General features: G+C 44.1%; 1 protein-coding gene across 1 annotated transcript; it reads left to right on the forward strand.

Moving 5' to 3' along the window:
• Window positions 1-5,675: 5,675 nt before the first annotated feature.
• Window positions 5,676-11,643, forward strand: LOC124659165 (protein IRON-RELATED TRANSCRIPTION FACTOR 2-like). The gene is made up of 3 exons (XM_047197099.1): window positions 5,676-6,002; window positions 6,116-6,451; window positions 11,263-11,643. The coding sequence occupies exons 1-3, from the start codon at window positions 5,700-5,702 to the stop codon at window positions 11,356-11,358; spliced, it is 735 nt and encodes a 244-aa protein (XP_047053055.1). The 5' UTR covers window positions 5,676-5,699; the 3' UTR covers window positions 11,359-11,643.
• The last annotated feature ends 3,716 nt before the right edge of the window (window positions 11,644-15,359 follow it).

The raw sequence follows: 15,359 nt of genomic DNA on the forward strand, positions 1-15,359 counted from the left end.
TGATTACAATCTGACCGCAACAAGATGGAATGACTTTCTTGATTGTGCTTGCTTGATGAAATCTTGCGGATTGCTCCCCCATCTCCACTATGGGAGAGTTTCATCTTCGGTGCATCTTCACATATCCACGAACACCAAATGAATGGCAAGCTTCAATCATATGATGTCTTCGAGTTGGCTTGAACTTGCACCACATTTTTTCGTGCTCACTTAATCTTCTTTTTTAAGACAAACTTGTCACTTGATATGGTTCATTTTATCCTTCTAGCAACCTTGAATCTAACATATGGTTCAAGCATTGCATATGAACAAATCATATAAATACAACTTAACACAAACATTAGTCCATATGGATAGTATTAATTACCATAACCTAACATGGAGGCTCCATGCACGTTCACCTTTTCTCTATCTGATTCTAAAGAAGAGCATTTGAACCAGGGATGTGCTTATTCAGTTGGGAGGGAAAGTGTGATAAAAACATTGAAAAGACATATTTCCGCTTCCAATAAATTTTGGGTGGTCGACAACAACAACTATTTTGAGACCAAAACTTTTCTACGTGGTGTTTTCAACCAATCAGTCACAGGATAGTTAAATGTTCCATTCAAAACATCCAGCTGAGTAGGGTTCAACCATTTGAATATGGTTGTGCCTGATATCATCACCCAGGGTGGCTGGTTGCGCACTAATAATAGACTATGTAATGCATAGGCGATTTGTGTTTGATTTATTTCAGTGGTTGATTTTGTATACACTCTATGTGATCCCTAAACTGTAATACTTTAGAGAATAATGATGCAATAAAAGTGATTATGTGCATCGACAGGTGCGGAGACTGGGATAATGCCATTTCTCGGAACAAAAGTCATATGTCGATTGGAGAGGCATCATTCAGGCATGGAGAGAGAGAATTTAGGATCGATAGTAAGGGACACATCTATGATCTATCCATAGAGATGCTCCGAGCAAGCAGCTAGAACGTGGGCATATAACCAGGCCTGCGCGTGTACGTGTTGGACGATGGGTAACCCCGTCGGCAGCACGAGCGGGCACGCGCAGCCCCTCTCTCCTCCCTCGGGCTCACGTCATCATCCCGACGATTGAGCTCATATCAGCCAATCTGCCATTGCCACAAGGCCTTCTCTTCGCTGCTGAGACCGTCATACATACTTCCCGGATCAAGGGCAGATCGATGTGCCCTGCGCTAAGAGAAGCTATCGTTAAACTCCTGCATGCGTTGGACGAGATCAGGGATCAGGGCCGGAACCCGCTCCAGGGCACGGGCGGGCACGCGCCGGCCGCGCTCCGGCACGGGCACAGCGCGCGCGTGGAGCGACGTTGACGCGAATCCTTCCCTTGGCATCTGTCGCCGATCGATTAACATAAGCGTCCTGCGATTAGGATAAGCCGTAGCATACTCCGTAGCTCCCCCTGAGATTGCACTTGTTAAACCATTCATCATCGATCTGCCTCTCTATTTGCTACCAGTGCCCAGTGCTTACCGCGCCCCGAGTAAATGGCATGCACTGGCTTTGGTTAATTTACTCAAGTAGTAGTACACTACTTTTTTCGATAAAGAGCATATATTAATATCATGGAGATACCAATTACATCCAGCCTCTGCAACAACATTATACCCTAATGGCATAAAGGATGCACACAGCCAAACAAGAGAAAAAAAATTACAAAAAAGAAAGGTCCCGCTACGGAGATCCATAACTTGAAACAACAACACTGACACCACCAAGACAACACCAGAAGATCAGCTTCTCCATAAGCGACGCCTCCAAAAAGGAAACAGTGCACAAACGCTGTCGTCGCCCGATCATAGATCTTAGGTTTTCACCCTGAAGAAAGTCATCTCTCTCAAAACAATGCCTTCAACAAGAACATTGCCAGGCACAACCAATTAAGGCCAGACCTTGGATTTTCACCCTGAAAGATAAGACTCTGAACTTCTCTTGTGCAGCCGCCCCCACATACCAGTCGATGTTTCAAGTCACGAAGCACCAAGCCAACTCCACCTCACCACCAAGATCTGACCATCATAGCTGTTCCACCGATCTCGGCTTGATGACCTTGCTAGCACCATGGAAAGAAAAACGAACTCCATGATATTAACAGCCAGCCGAGCTTCGAAGCGCTCCCTCTGAAACCAAACGGCCAGATAAAAACATGGGTGCGCACGACCGAAACCACCCAATCCAGCAATCTTCAGGCATTACTCGCACAATGAATTTCGCCGACAGGGCCTTCCGGAACACGTCAATCCACCCAGACTGGTGCGAACAACATCCGATAGATCTTCAAACTTGGTGCGAGAAGAATCCTAGAACCGCCACCTTTATTCCTCGACGCGGAAGAAACGGCCCCCACGCCGCCATCCGCCGCCCGACGGCGACGAAGGAGGTTCAGAATCATCGCCTCGCTAAGCCGACGCCGCCAAGCCCATGGCGACTTTAGAGAAGAACCGGCAGCGCTGCCCATGGTCGCCCGAACAAATCGGCCAAAGCCGTCCTCGCAGCAGGCCATAGAAGGCGTAGCAAGCGGCCAGGCAGTATGGCTCTGGAGATCGGCTCGGCACGGTAAGCATCACCGAAAGTGAGGCCATCACCGTGGCCGTGCAAAGCACCCCCAACGCCACACACACGCGCTCCGCGGCGCCGCCCATCTCGGCCCAGATCGGGCCCGGATGGGCCGCCCCGCCCGCTGCCACCTGCAGCCGCTCCAGACCCGCGCCGCCGCAGTCCGCTGCTCCCAGCCGCCCTTGCGCTGCGCTGCGCCGCCCAAGCAGCCGCACCGGCGAGCGCCGCCACCACCACCAGCCCGGAGCCGCCGCCCCGGCTTCCGATCTCCGCCGCTCGCAGCGACCAGAGGACCCCCGCCACCCTTTGGGGACGGGGCCCGCCGCCGCCGCGGCAAGGGCCGGCAGCAGCGGCGGCAGGGAGGAGGCGACCGGCGGCGGTTGGGCGCTGGGGTTGGGAGAGACGCAGATCGTATGTGGTTTCTCCAGTAGTACACTACTGGTACGGTCATTCTGACCTAAGCCTAACACCACCTATTATAAATTTATAATGCTACTGCTACCCTACTACTACTATATGACTATAGGCGTCTGTTATTTCATACACACGATTGAAACATCACTGTGATAAACATTTTGCACTTCATTTGGGAGAAGTCGTTCCATCTGCCCAAACATGTTGCCACAAAGTGCCCCTGTATGCAAATTCACGTGACGCCTCTCTGACTCAAAAAGATTTCCTCATGGACTTTGGAGTATTTGAATCCTTAAAAAATGTATGGCTTGGTTCACTTAATAGGAATTTTTACTATGAAGTCTTTGCGCACTAAGTTTTCATCAACACAAATCTCCTCGATATATTCCATTTTACTATGGTTCAATCAAATAAAGTTTGGTCCAAAAAAACACAGTCATGTAGGACAAGTACGTGAACATAACATAGCAATCATGTATATTTTTGCATATATCCATGGTTTTGGATTCATGTGAATAAAAGAAGATAGCCCATGATTGACAAATAATGAATTTTTCCTATCAGTTTCCTTATTTCCCAGGACACTAAAACATGACCATTTCAAGTCATAGTCTAGAACCGTCCAATCAAATTTCAGAATTCCTGCAATGCAAAAACAAAAGAAGACGAGAAAATAATTATGTGCTAGCTATCACCGGTTGGATGAGAAATAACTATTTCTAAGTCAAAACTCCATTATAATGACCATGCCTATCATGTAAATTACAAACACACAATATTCTTTCAGTAAGAGGCGATGTTAGCGTTGTTAGTGAGGTGTCTATGGTGACTTCGCTAATCTCAAGACCTGATTTGTTGACTCGGTCTTTTGGACTTGTTCATTGGGGTAGAATGTGCGTGTGCGTGTGCGTGTGCGTGTGTGTGTGTGTGTGGGTGTGCATTTGTATTGTGTTTCTAAAATACGATCCTAATTAATTTTGTCTCAAACATCATTTTCTTCATATAAGAAGGCCAATACACTTTCTTTCTACCTCTCCCTTTTTTGATAAATGGAAAATTTTAATATTAAGGTCATATCGATTACACCTGGTCTCTGCATCAAGGCAGTATCAAGAGCTCGTCAACACATCAAGAAAACATAGAGTCAAATTATGAAAAAGGCATAGAAAAAATGTCTGACAAAATAGTTGTAGCAAACACTAGCATCAATCACTAATGCTAACAACACGAGTAGTAGGACAGGTGAGCAACCACGACGCCTTCAAGAAGAAATCAGCGCACTTCACCCTTGTTGCTGGATCCAGCCACGTAGGTTAGATCATTAATTTTCACTTGAAGAGAAGGCTGAGCAAGCTCGGGGCAATGCCTTCAACAAGGGAACTGAGTGTAAAGACCATAATTGCCAGGTTCAGCCTATAAAGATCGGCCAAAGAGCTTCCACCATCGGAACTCGAGACCCCAGACGGAAAGAATGCCACCACAACAAAGTCGCAATGTGCTGCCACCACCTGTTGATCCACCATCGAACAACTGCACATGCACTAGCCTAAGGGGATTTATCCACGCAACTGAAACGTTGAGCGCACACACAACATATCGCCGAATAGCGCCTAGGGACTCTTGACATGAATATCGATCCCCTAGCGTCGAGGGTCCGCCAACGTAGAGAAAATTGGCCAATCATGTTAGTACGTTGGAAACAGTCCGAACCCACACATCAAGCAAAGTAGAGTCACGCAATCTGATGTTGTAGGACTTCACGGGCTGTGTCGAGCAATCCAATCAAGCATTGAGCGGGGGAACACCACTCACTTGAGCATGCCGATAGGAACCTCCATCAGAGGCCGAAACCCACCAATCTTACGGTCCATACGAAATGTACCACCGGCCAAGAGCTGCGAAGATTTGTCTCCATAGCCGCCATCAGGCAATGGAAACAAATATTGTCCACCATCAATCCAAAGATTGCCACCCTGTAGTATGTGCTTTGCCATGCATGTCCGATGTCCAGGGCTGACGGTCGGCCATGCTCCGGCCGAAGGTCTCCCGCCGCGGGAAGAGGCAATGAGATGAGTACCCATCGACCATCTTGCTGCGGCGGGTGGTAGTAGGAGGGGAGAGACGGGGGTGGCAGCTAGGGTTCCCCGAGCCATCTCACTAGGAGTGACAGCGGGTAGATTGCCATCCCTTTCTATCCACATTTCCAAATTTATACGATTCAATGAGACCCTTATTGATTTATATACTACAATACTCCTAAGATAAACACTAGAAATGCGCAATCAAAATCGAGTAAAATCAATCTTAATGCAGAAGGTCAAAACCCCTAGGTGCCACGGTCTCTGTTGTTACCCTGGAGACTTTGACACATCCATTATTTGTTAGGTAGCAAAATTAGTTATCTGGAAAGTCCTATGTGACACTGACATCCCCCTCATCACCGGCCCCTATATAAATGGGAAATCACAACTATGGAACTAGCTCAAGCTGACTCCACATAGTACTCCATGAAAAATAGTAGTTAATGCTAATCACATCTCCTCTAAAAACTTTACAACTAGTAGCAGGCAGGATACTTCTAGCTAGGGTCTCAGAATAATGATGTTAATTAGCTAGCTTGGCTCGGTAGTTACCTAGCTAGGTTCCCTCTCTCATCATCCATGAATCCCTAATCAACCTTGGAGCTCCCGGCCAGCAATGGGGCACCAGCACCAGCTCTTCGACGACCCCTTCGCCAGCAGCATCTCCACGCTGGAGGCAGATATCTTCTCTGGTCCCGGGGGACACCAGCAGTGGCCGGAACTTGACGTCGACCTCGACCTCGACGGGGACTACAGCATCCCGGCGACGGCCCCGTCGGCGAACAAGGCCGGTACCTCCTCCGGCGGCTCGGGATCCCACCGTAAGATCAGCCACAACGCGTACGAGCGCGACCGCCGGAAGCAGATCAACGGGCTCTACTCCTCCCTCCGCTCCCTCCTCCCTGACACCGATCACACCGTACGGAATAACAATTTCTCAAACCCAATACGCCCATTGATCGTTTAATTCTCCTTCAGATCTTTGATGAATAGTTGAATACTGATTGATCGATGAGTCTCTTCGATTCACAGAAGAAGCTGAGCGTTCCGATCACAGTGACGAAGGTGCTCGAGTACATCCCGGAGCTGCAGAAGCAGGTGGACACTCTGGAGAAGAAGAAAGAGAAGCTGACCCGAGCGAGCTGCAATCCGGGCGTGCTCACCATGAAGGAGAACACAGCTCCAATCGTCTCCGCAACCTGCCTAGACGACAGGGACATCATGGTCCAGGTCAGCCTGCTGAGCAACATGGCCGGAGCTCTGCCAATGTCCAAGTGCATCAAAGTGCTTGAGAACGAAGGGCTTCGCCTCATCAGTTCGTCGACCTCCCCCTTTCAGAGCAGGACGTTATATAGCCTCCATCTCCAGGTATCTGCATTTCCTATTGATGTGTGCTTAGTTGATCTCAACCAATGGCACTTTCCTTGTTCCATAATTATGAGGATAACTAGCACAGCGGCTCTTGCAATATGGGGCATCATATTTAGCATGAAAAATATTAAGTATGTATGTTTACCTTGTGTAGGCATTTTTTTCCTTTCACATACTTGCCCTATAATACACAACATTTTACACATGGATATAGTACATCTCTAAATGTGGTGCATTTACTCAAATTTTGTATATTGTTGTGTTTCTAATTATTAAGAAAATAGAAGTATGATACATTTCACACTTCGAGAACATCCTTAATAGTTGTTTTATTTAATTTTTGTTTCTGATTTTATATGTGCACATACATTGTAATGCCATTAAGATTTTTTTGCTTTACTAATTTTAGCACGTTAATTTGAGTAATATATGTATAGTGCTGATTGAAAGAACTTAACTTGAAAATTCATTTGAGTTTAAATTTAATCATGACAAGTCCTTCAATTCAGAAAACCACAATTGAATACTTTAATCAATAAAGAAATATTTTAATTTCTCTATAGTGAGGTATATTCATGGTAATGGTTAATTAGTGATCTTGCATATTGATTTACACTTAAAATGTTGAACATATGCAACTGAAATTTGTGGCATTTAAGGTCCTTAAAATCTTTAAATTGATAAACTTCTTGAATAATTTAAGGACATAAATATGCCATGAATTTTCCTCCATGGATACAAATTTTGAAGTGTGTTACTCCTGAGTCAAGAGGCACCTAAGGTGAAGTAGAGAGAGAGTAATTCGAAATTAGTATTTTCACCTCGTCCTAAGCTACCCATTATGTGATATAAACCCAGATAATATTACCTTTCCTAAGTCTTATCTGGAAAAAAAAATATCAAGTCATATTTGTGGTATTTAAAACTGTGATTTGATCAATAAATCATAATAAGATGTGGAACCATTTATTATAAAGTAATGAATGTGAGGCATAAAATCTAACTACATATGCCAAGCCCAGATATATATTGTTAAATATTTTGAAATTATGAAGTAATCATCTTATATCCCTTGATTTCGGAAAACTACGGTATCAAGTAATATTTGTGGTATTTAAAATTGTGATTTGATCAATAAATCATAATAAGATATGGAACCATCTATGGTAAAGTAATGCATGTGAGGCATAAAATCTAACTATATATGCCAAGCCCAGATATATATTGTTAAAATGTTTGAAATTATGAAGTAATCATGTGGGAAATTATGAAGTAAAATGTTTGTATGTTGCCCTTAACGTGCAGTATTAAGGTTAATTTTACATTTTATAATACGTACATGTTTACCAACAATATAAACTATTCTCTGCGGGAGGAGGCGCCAGGAAAAATAATTGCGTGAATTCGGCTTTTTACCATCTGGTTATGGGTTTGATACTAATTACCCGTATAGTGAAAATTCGTGTGGATTAACCCTTTTAGAAACATTGGACCATGTGTGTCCATTGGGCAAGGTGTCATGTGATGATTGGAGTTCAAAATTATTAAGATGATTGTGTGGAATGAAAAAGTGTATAAAATAAGTCTAGACATAATTATCGATGACGCCCTCCAGTATTTACACATTTTGTCGTGCCAGATCTACTTATCAATCACAAGCAAAATACTAAATTGGGGTTTAACTCAAAATCTCATAAATAGTATATTTTTATCAAAGTTCCACCAGATTGGTTAATATGTATCAAAAATGCACAAGTAAGAAGTGGAATTCACGTAAAATAATTATACTGGTAAGAAGTGGAATTCACGTATGCGTGAGGGACTTTATTTACTTGATTTACATGAGCTATTTGTCCTGAAACCTACAAGGATAAAATGTGGCTTGATTATAGACATTAGCTTGTCAAACGAAAAAACTCTCATGAATCCTCTTGTAAAGTTCTAACCATAAATTTTAGATCTAATAGCCAAAAAAAATATTTTGATGATGTGGCTTAATGTGTTGCCTTTTAAAAACCCTGCATATTTATTTTAGTATTTGTAATATAATAGATAGGTATAAGTCCAAGGGGAACCCTCATAAAAATGGAGGATCCAAATGAAAATGATAGACATTTCTCTGAAGAATATAATAATTTAACTAGATTTAGTGAATATGTGTTCAAATTGGATCATGTATTCATGTCAGGCCTATTATGGGCAGCGTTTAGCCAGCTATCCACTACAAAATTAAAACTATGTTTATAGGAACCGCTAATGTTGTATATCGGGATAAAATCTTGGCTAGATCAAATACGGATCAACTTTTTTCGATCAAGGAGCATAGCCCCAGCCTCTACATCCAAAGGATGCACACAACTTTCTACTTTATTAAATTATTCGCAATGCCTTACAAGGGGAATACAAGGATCAATCTCGAAGCCTCCTTCCTAGCGACAACTCGCTATACCTACGATGAAGGGGGACAATGAACAAGGCCATACTCCCTGATGGTACACCAACACACATCATCCGAAAAGCAAAACTCTGAGGGTGTGCCATTGCACATGTCGCAGAGTTCGCAACCGCCATCTATCTCGAACCCATCTCCAAGCGAGATCAACGTATTAACCGTGCCAGGCCTGCCATCGATGTCACCATAACACTAAACAGCTCCACCATCCTGCCCGCGTCCAGCAATCCTCGCCCATCTTCGATACCCCGCAGCTCCACGCCGCCGAGAATCATCGACTACAACGTGGTAGATGAACACCACTCCACCAAAAACCACCTCCATCCAGCCGCTGCTCCAAAAACGATGCCCCAAGTGGTAACACGATGCAGGAAGCGCCGTCATCATCCGATCCTGGCTGGATCTAAGGTTTCCCCCGGAGCAGCATGAGTGCGTTCCCGCGGACTACGACGACGATGCCTTCAAGAAGGAAGCGACGCTTAACGCCGCCATCGCTCGCCAATCTTGACACGGTTTTCACTGAGAGCCGCGAGTTCCCAACTCGGCGAGAGCAAACGGAGAGGCCAGCAAAGATGATGCCATCACAGGGGAACGACGCCAAAAGCCGCCGCCCATCCGCCAAGAACGAAGTCAAGGCTCGGTGTTCACCGGTGACCCCTTCGCCGCTCGCTCGTCGTCGACTAGATCTTCATCGCCGGGGTAGAGGGATCTCGTGATCCTCCACCCCAGCAACCATCCGACCTCCTCCGTCGAAGAAGAAGGCCGCCTCCACCGTCGAACCCAAGGTTGCTGCCCCGGGCAACCTCGTACCGCGGGAGAAGCCCAAGATCATCGCCCCTCACCGGCGAGAGACGGAGGGAATGGTGTTGTCCGCCACCATCAGCCACCACCGGCGTGCCACCGATGGGAGGTGGGAGGCCGCAGCACGGGCTCTGGCCACCGTCCCCGTCCATCCATGCGGGAGGCGGGAGGGCCGCCATCGCCCCTCCATCCTCGTCAGACCGCCAACGCCCCAGGAGGCGGGAGGGCCGCCGCGCGTGAGAAACTCCCTGGCCGCCGTCCCTGTTGCGTCACGAGGGAAGGCCCCCGCCACCGCCACGCCCCGAAGTCTTTGCCCCGGCGGCGCTGCCGGCGGCGGCGGCGGGAGGGTTGGGGGAGGGTTGGGGGAGGCGGCTAGGGTTGGGGGAGAGTTGGGGGAGGCGGCTAGGGGAAGGATGGAGAAAAATACAGATCAACTAACTACTTCACTATAATTTGGAGTGAGTTTGTTTGGGTACACAACTCCTCTTGCCTCCCAAACCCAATAAGCATGACCACAGATGATCGGTGGTGGATATTAAAACACACCCATGTGGTTGAGGACGGTGAGTAGAGAAAATGGTAGACTCCAACATGTCATGGACGAATGGCATATCAAACAAGTTATAATGGGTTTTCGCCGTTTTTGTGTGCATCAATTGTTGTACGGTTCTGTGTTCGGGGTACTCTTTTTGAAGAAGAAAATAAGGGGCATTCCCGACTAGCTACTGCTATAGTGACTCTTTATAGTGCAAGAATTGGGGATTGGCCAAGCTAACATTTTCCCTCTAGGATTAGTACATATTTAGAGATAATTGTCGATCTAGGTTGATAAGGGTCCAACTTCCAGGCTCCGGGTGACCTGAACTTCAAGGATGTCTACTTTTGTCAGTAACCAATTTCCGGGTCGGTGGAGAGGACTGAGTTCCATTGTTTAACTTCCTGGGCATGGTCGGCCGTGAGCACTTGGTGACTCGTGTATGAGGTTTCTTATATCTCATATATCTACCTGAACTTAAAGGTTGAGTCATCGTGCCAATGGAACTGATATATGGGGTCTTGTCAAAGCACAACAAAGAGATTCATAACATACATGCTTCATGAAACAACAACACACTTTAGATCGTGTCGTGGTTGCAGATGACTCATTTACTCATGGGACTCCTTCTACAACAGAGTTTACTGGACAAGGCTAAGAGTCTAATTGTAACTAACAAACAAGGATCGTCCCCATCACAAAGACAACATGCCAACTTGATGAATCTCATCAAGAAGAAAGGTCAACAAAGTTTTGGTGGGAAAACCGATGGTTGGATAATTATTTTATTTACACTGATATGAAGACTAATATAAATTATGATGTATATTTGACAAATTCAGCAACCACACCATAAAGATGTAGAATTTTTAAATTATAACTAAGCGCTTATAAAGGGCACTAATTTACAACTAAGAGATAGTGCATGTGTGTAGTAAATACTAACCTTACAGCATCAGAATGGGATTTAATATATACCGGTGAACTTACACAATTCTATCCTTTTTTGTAATGAAACAGAGAACCCAACAAACAATGGGAAAGGATTGTCCGGCATTCTGTCATGAACTGGAGAATGCCATCAAGAAGAAAGCAGGACTATATCTACAGCACTAGTAACGATGTGTGTTGTTGTATTTAACTACCACGAATCACAATGCATGCACTAGATAGTATTGATGCATGCATGTCATAATCTACGATCTGTTTACGGTCTGTCTACGGTTGGAGGATACGCGAGGGATATTTTTTCACTACATGGGTGACAGCATAATCTACGGATTGGGCCTCCGTCTTCACCTTAGGCGTTTTACATTTGCTCATGTCTGATATGTAATTCTCCTTTTTTAGCACTCCAGACTTTTGAGACTTTTTAAACGGTTGTGTGCATCTTAGCTATCTAGAGGTTGGGTGTAATTGCTTTTTATGATTTTATGAGTAATAAAGCGCCTATTATAAAAAAAAATGCCCTAATGAAGAGCGTGTTCCACATATATATAGATGTTGGGATTCTATATATTTCTCTGTGTGTATCAAACTATGCACTTGGTATACTTAGGTACCTCATGATTTCGAGTGATTGTACGACTTTCTTCTGATAATATATTTCTGTTAGTCAAACTAGTCCATAGTTTGTATGGAAAAGAAAAGTACAGGATTGGCCAAGAATCAGACTAGCCATGCCCATGTCTGATTCACAGATTCACGAGCCACAGATGCATTCCCGGGCACCGGGATGAGAACGCCCCTTTAGGTTTGGTATGGGGCATTAACACGCTCCGGACGATCTCCACAAACACTACAAACACATGAAAAATGTACGCAGGTTTACACAGCTCTTGTGAGCTAACGACCCTATGTCGTGCACATTTGAATTATGGTGGGCATGTATGAAGTGTACAAGGACTAATTCAACTTACCAGGGAGGCTCCGCGGACTTTCTCTTTGCTCTAGGCAGAGCAAGCAGGTTGGTTGTGAAGACTCACTTCCTTAGCTAGATCCCCAACATTTGAAACCCCTTCTCCAGTAGCATTGGACCTCCTTTTATATCAACATAGGGTTGCCACAAGGCTACACAAATATTCCTACACTCGTACTTCCACGTGTGCGCACCTATGGCGTGGCGCATGCCAGCCGTCGTCTTGCCAGCTCCGGTGCGTGACGGTAGATGTGGTTGCGAAGTGTTTCATGTCAGATTGACATGACGGGATGGTCAATCAGTCCCATTCTTCCTGCGCCATCCACGAAAAACGCACTAGCAAAACAGAGGTAGGATGACAGGTGGAGAACGGGATCTGTTGATTCTTCCCGCAAAAAGGTGTGGCTGTTAAGTTTTAGTCCCCAGGGTCTTCTGGTTGGCGGGGCAGTGCAGCCCCCACCAAGGTTTGGTCCCGACATCATGGACGTATGTCTTGCTCGATCCCTCACTTCCCTATTTGAGGCGCTGCTGTCAACGAAGGGGCCTGCACTTGCCGGGCTCATGGGTACCCTGGTTCCCAAGGTCCGGACATCGTGTTTTGACTTTATATACGTGATACATGATTTGTTGTAACTTAGATATTGAACTTCTTAATTAAAGACGGTGAGCATCAAAGAAGAGACTGGGTTAGAAATAATAATGATTTCCCCCATACATACCATTATGTATTTACATAAAATATTTAGGCTCTAGGCATATATGCAAACAGGGAAGGTTGACGCGGGCAAACGCCACGCCATTTGAAGTTAAAGATTGACATCAGGGAAATTACTGGAAGAATAAATACAAATGGAAATTTATTGGTCAACGATGTACAGGGCTGCTGCTTAGAAAACAAAATTGTCGAAGAACTTACCATCGAAGTATGCCTAGTACTGTTGGAAAATACTGCCAAAAAATTACATATCATTGTAGAATTACTACTAGATAATTATTGTCGGGTAATTTCCGTTGGAGTTAAATATTTGAGAAACTACCGTCGGAGAATTACGCGTTGTTCAAAAACTACTTCTCAATAATTACCATTAGGAAATTGTTGTTGATGTGTTGAAGGTTTGCGCCCAAAAAATTACCGTCGAAGTAAGCCGGTTACCGCTGGCAAGTATCATTGAAAAACTAGTGACAAGAAAGGAAGAATAAAAGGAGGTGATTTATGTTTAGATTTTTGAGATCTGGAGGGTATGTCTTCAGGCTGGTGGTGTTCATAGGCTGCAATGTGTTTGTATTGGCTCCACACTTTCAGAGCGTGTTCCTTACTTCAAGTAATTCAAGTTAGTTAGCTGGTTTATGTTGTCTTTATCAATTCAGTTTTAACAAGCTTACCTATGTTTATGTTGTCTTTTCTAGAGATACCTGTTGGGGTAAGGAAAAGACTGAATTTCTATAGGTCTAGATTCTTTTGGCAGTCCGATGAAAAGAAGCAAAAATATAGACTCACAAAATGGAATATAGTTTGCCGACCCAAAGATCAAGGGGGCTTAGGTATTGAGGTTCTTGAACTCAAAAATAGATGTTTATTGAGTAAGTGGCTTTATAAACTTCTTAATGAGGATGGGATGTGGCAAGAATTTCTACAAAATAAATATCTAAGATAAAATACCTTATTTGAGGTGAAGGCTAAACCTACGGATTCTCCCTTTTGGAAGGGATTGATGGGGGTTAAGGACGATTTTTTTACTAGAGGTTGTTTCAAAGTTGGTAATGGAGCAACTACTCCTTTTTGGGAAGACAATTGGTTAGGCAGAATTTCGTTAGCTCAGCAATATCCATCGTTATATAATATTGTGCATCACAAGAATGTAACATTAGCCCATGTGTTAGCTCAAACACCTCTGAATATCAGTTTCAGGCGGTTGTTGATAGGTAACAAATGGACTTTATGGTTACAGTTATGCCAAAAACTTATGATGGTTAATTTAAATGGAGAGGAAGATCGTTTTGTTTGGAGTTTGACAACCAATGGTTTGTTTACGGTAAAATCTATGTATGAGGATCTTATGAATGACCACACACCTTTTTTGAGAAAGTATCTATGGAAAGTTAAAGTTCCTCTCAAGATTAAAATATCTATGTGGTTAGTAATAAGGTTTTGCTTACCAAAGATAATTTAGTTAAACGACAATGGAATGGATGTACGAAATTTGTTTTTTGTGGAGAGCAGGAGACTATTGAACACCTCTTCATAAATTTTCCATTTAGCTAAACTTCTATGGCGCACGGTTAATTTTATGTATGATCTTCCACCTCCAACCAATATTACGAACATGTTTGGTAATTGGTTAAATGGAGTTGAAAGACAATCTAAGGCTTTTATCCGTATTGGGGTATCTGCCTTATGCTGGTCTATATGGAAAGTGAGGAATGATATTATCTTTAAAAAAACAATCTTTTCACTTTTTGCAGGTCATCCATATGGTGTCACATTGGGTTCAGCTGTGGGCTCTACCCAGAGGAGCAGCGGGATGCTATGTCTTCTGGATGCACACGACTCTAGATGATCGCTCAGGATATCTTGTGCCAGACAGGCTGGCGGCATAATAGGCGGCTACGTTGATGTGTAGTCATACTTTGTTTTCTGTTTTTCGCTAGTTGATTCTTGTATCTATTCGGGGCGATGCGTGAGATGTTTTAAACTTTGTACTCGTAATTTATTAATAAAAGGTCGTGTGCATCATCATGATGCAGAAGCCGGGGTCTTAATCCTCATTTCGAAAAAAAGTTAGTTAGCTGGTTTCAGATTTGGGTGAGTGGATCATCAGATCTGAGAGCGGATTTGCTAGTTTGGAACTCGGTAGTTTCCGCATGTTTTGGTAGGCGAATAGTTTTAACTAGCTAATGGTGTCCGATTGAGGTGATTTTTTGTGAGTATGTTGCGAAGACATGTGTCATCTTTCTAAACAAGTTTTGTGTTGTTTGCATATGGTTTAAGAGCAGCCTGCTGATTATCGAAGGGGAAAGAAACTATGATATCTCGACTTTGTTTTAATCAAGCCTCTCGCTATTGGTTGTTGTTGTTTCTGCTGGAAAACAATCTCAAGTGTGTTATAATCTCTAGAGATTCTAGAGAAGACTTTGTACTGGTTGCACATAGTGGAAACTTGTGTTTACCAGTTGGTCCACACTCGAATTTTCCCTCCTC

The sequence above is a fragment of the Lolium rigidum genome, chromosome 6, assembly GCF_022539505.1.
Source record: "Lolium rigidum isolate FL_2022 chromosome 6, APGP_CSIRO_Lrig_0.1, whole genome shotgun sequence".
NCBI classification, from domain to species: Eukaryota; Viridiplantae; Streptophyta; class Magnoliopsida; order Poales; family Poaceae; genus Lolium; species Lolium rigidum.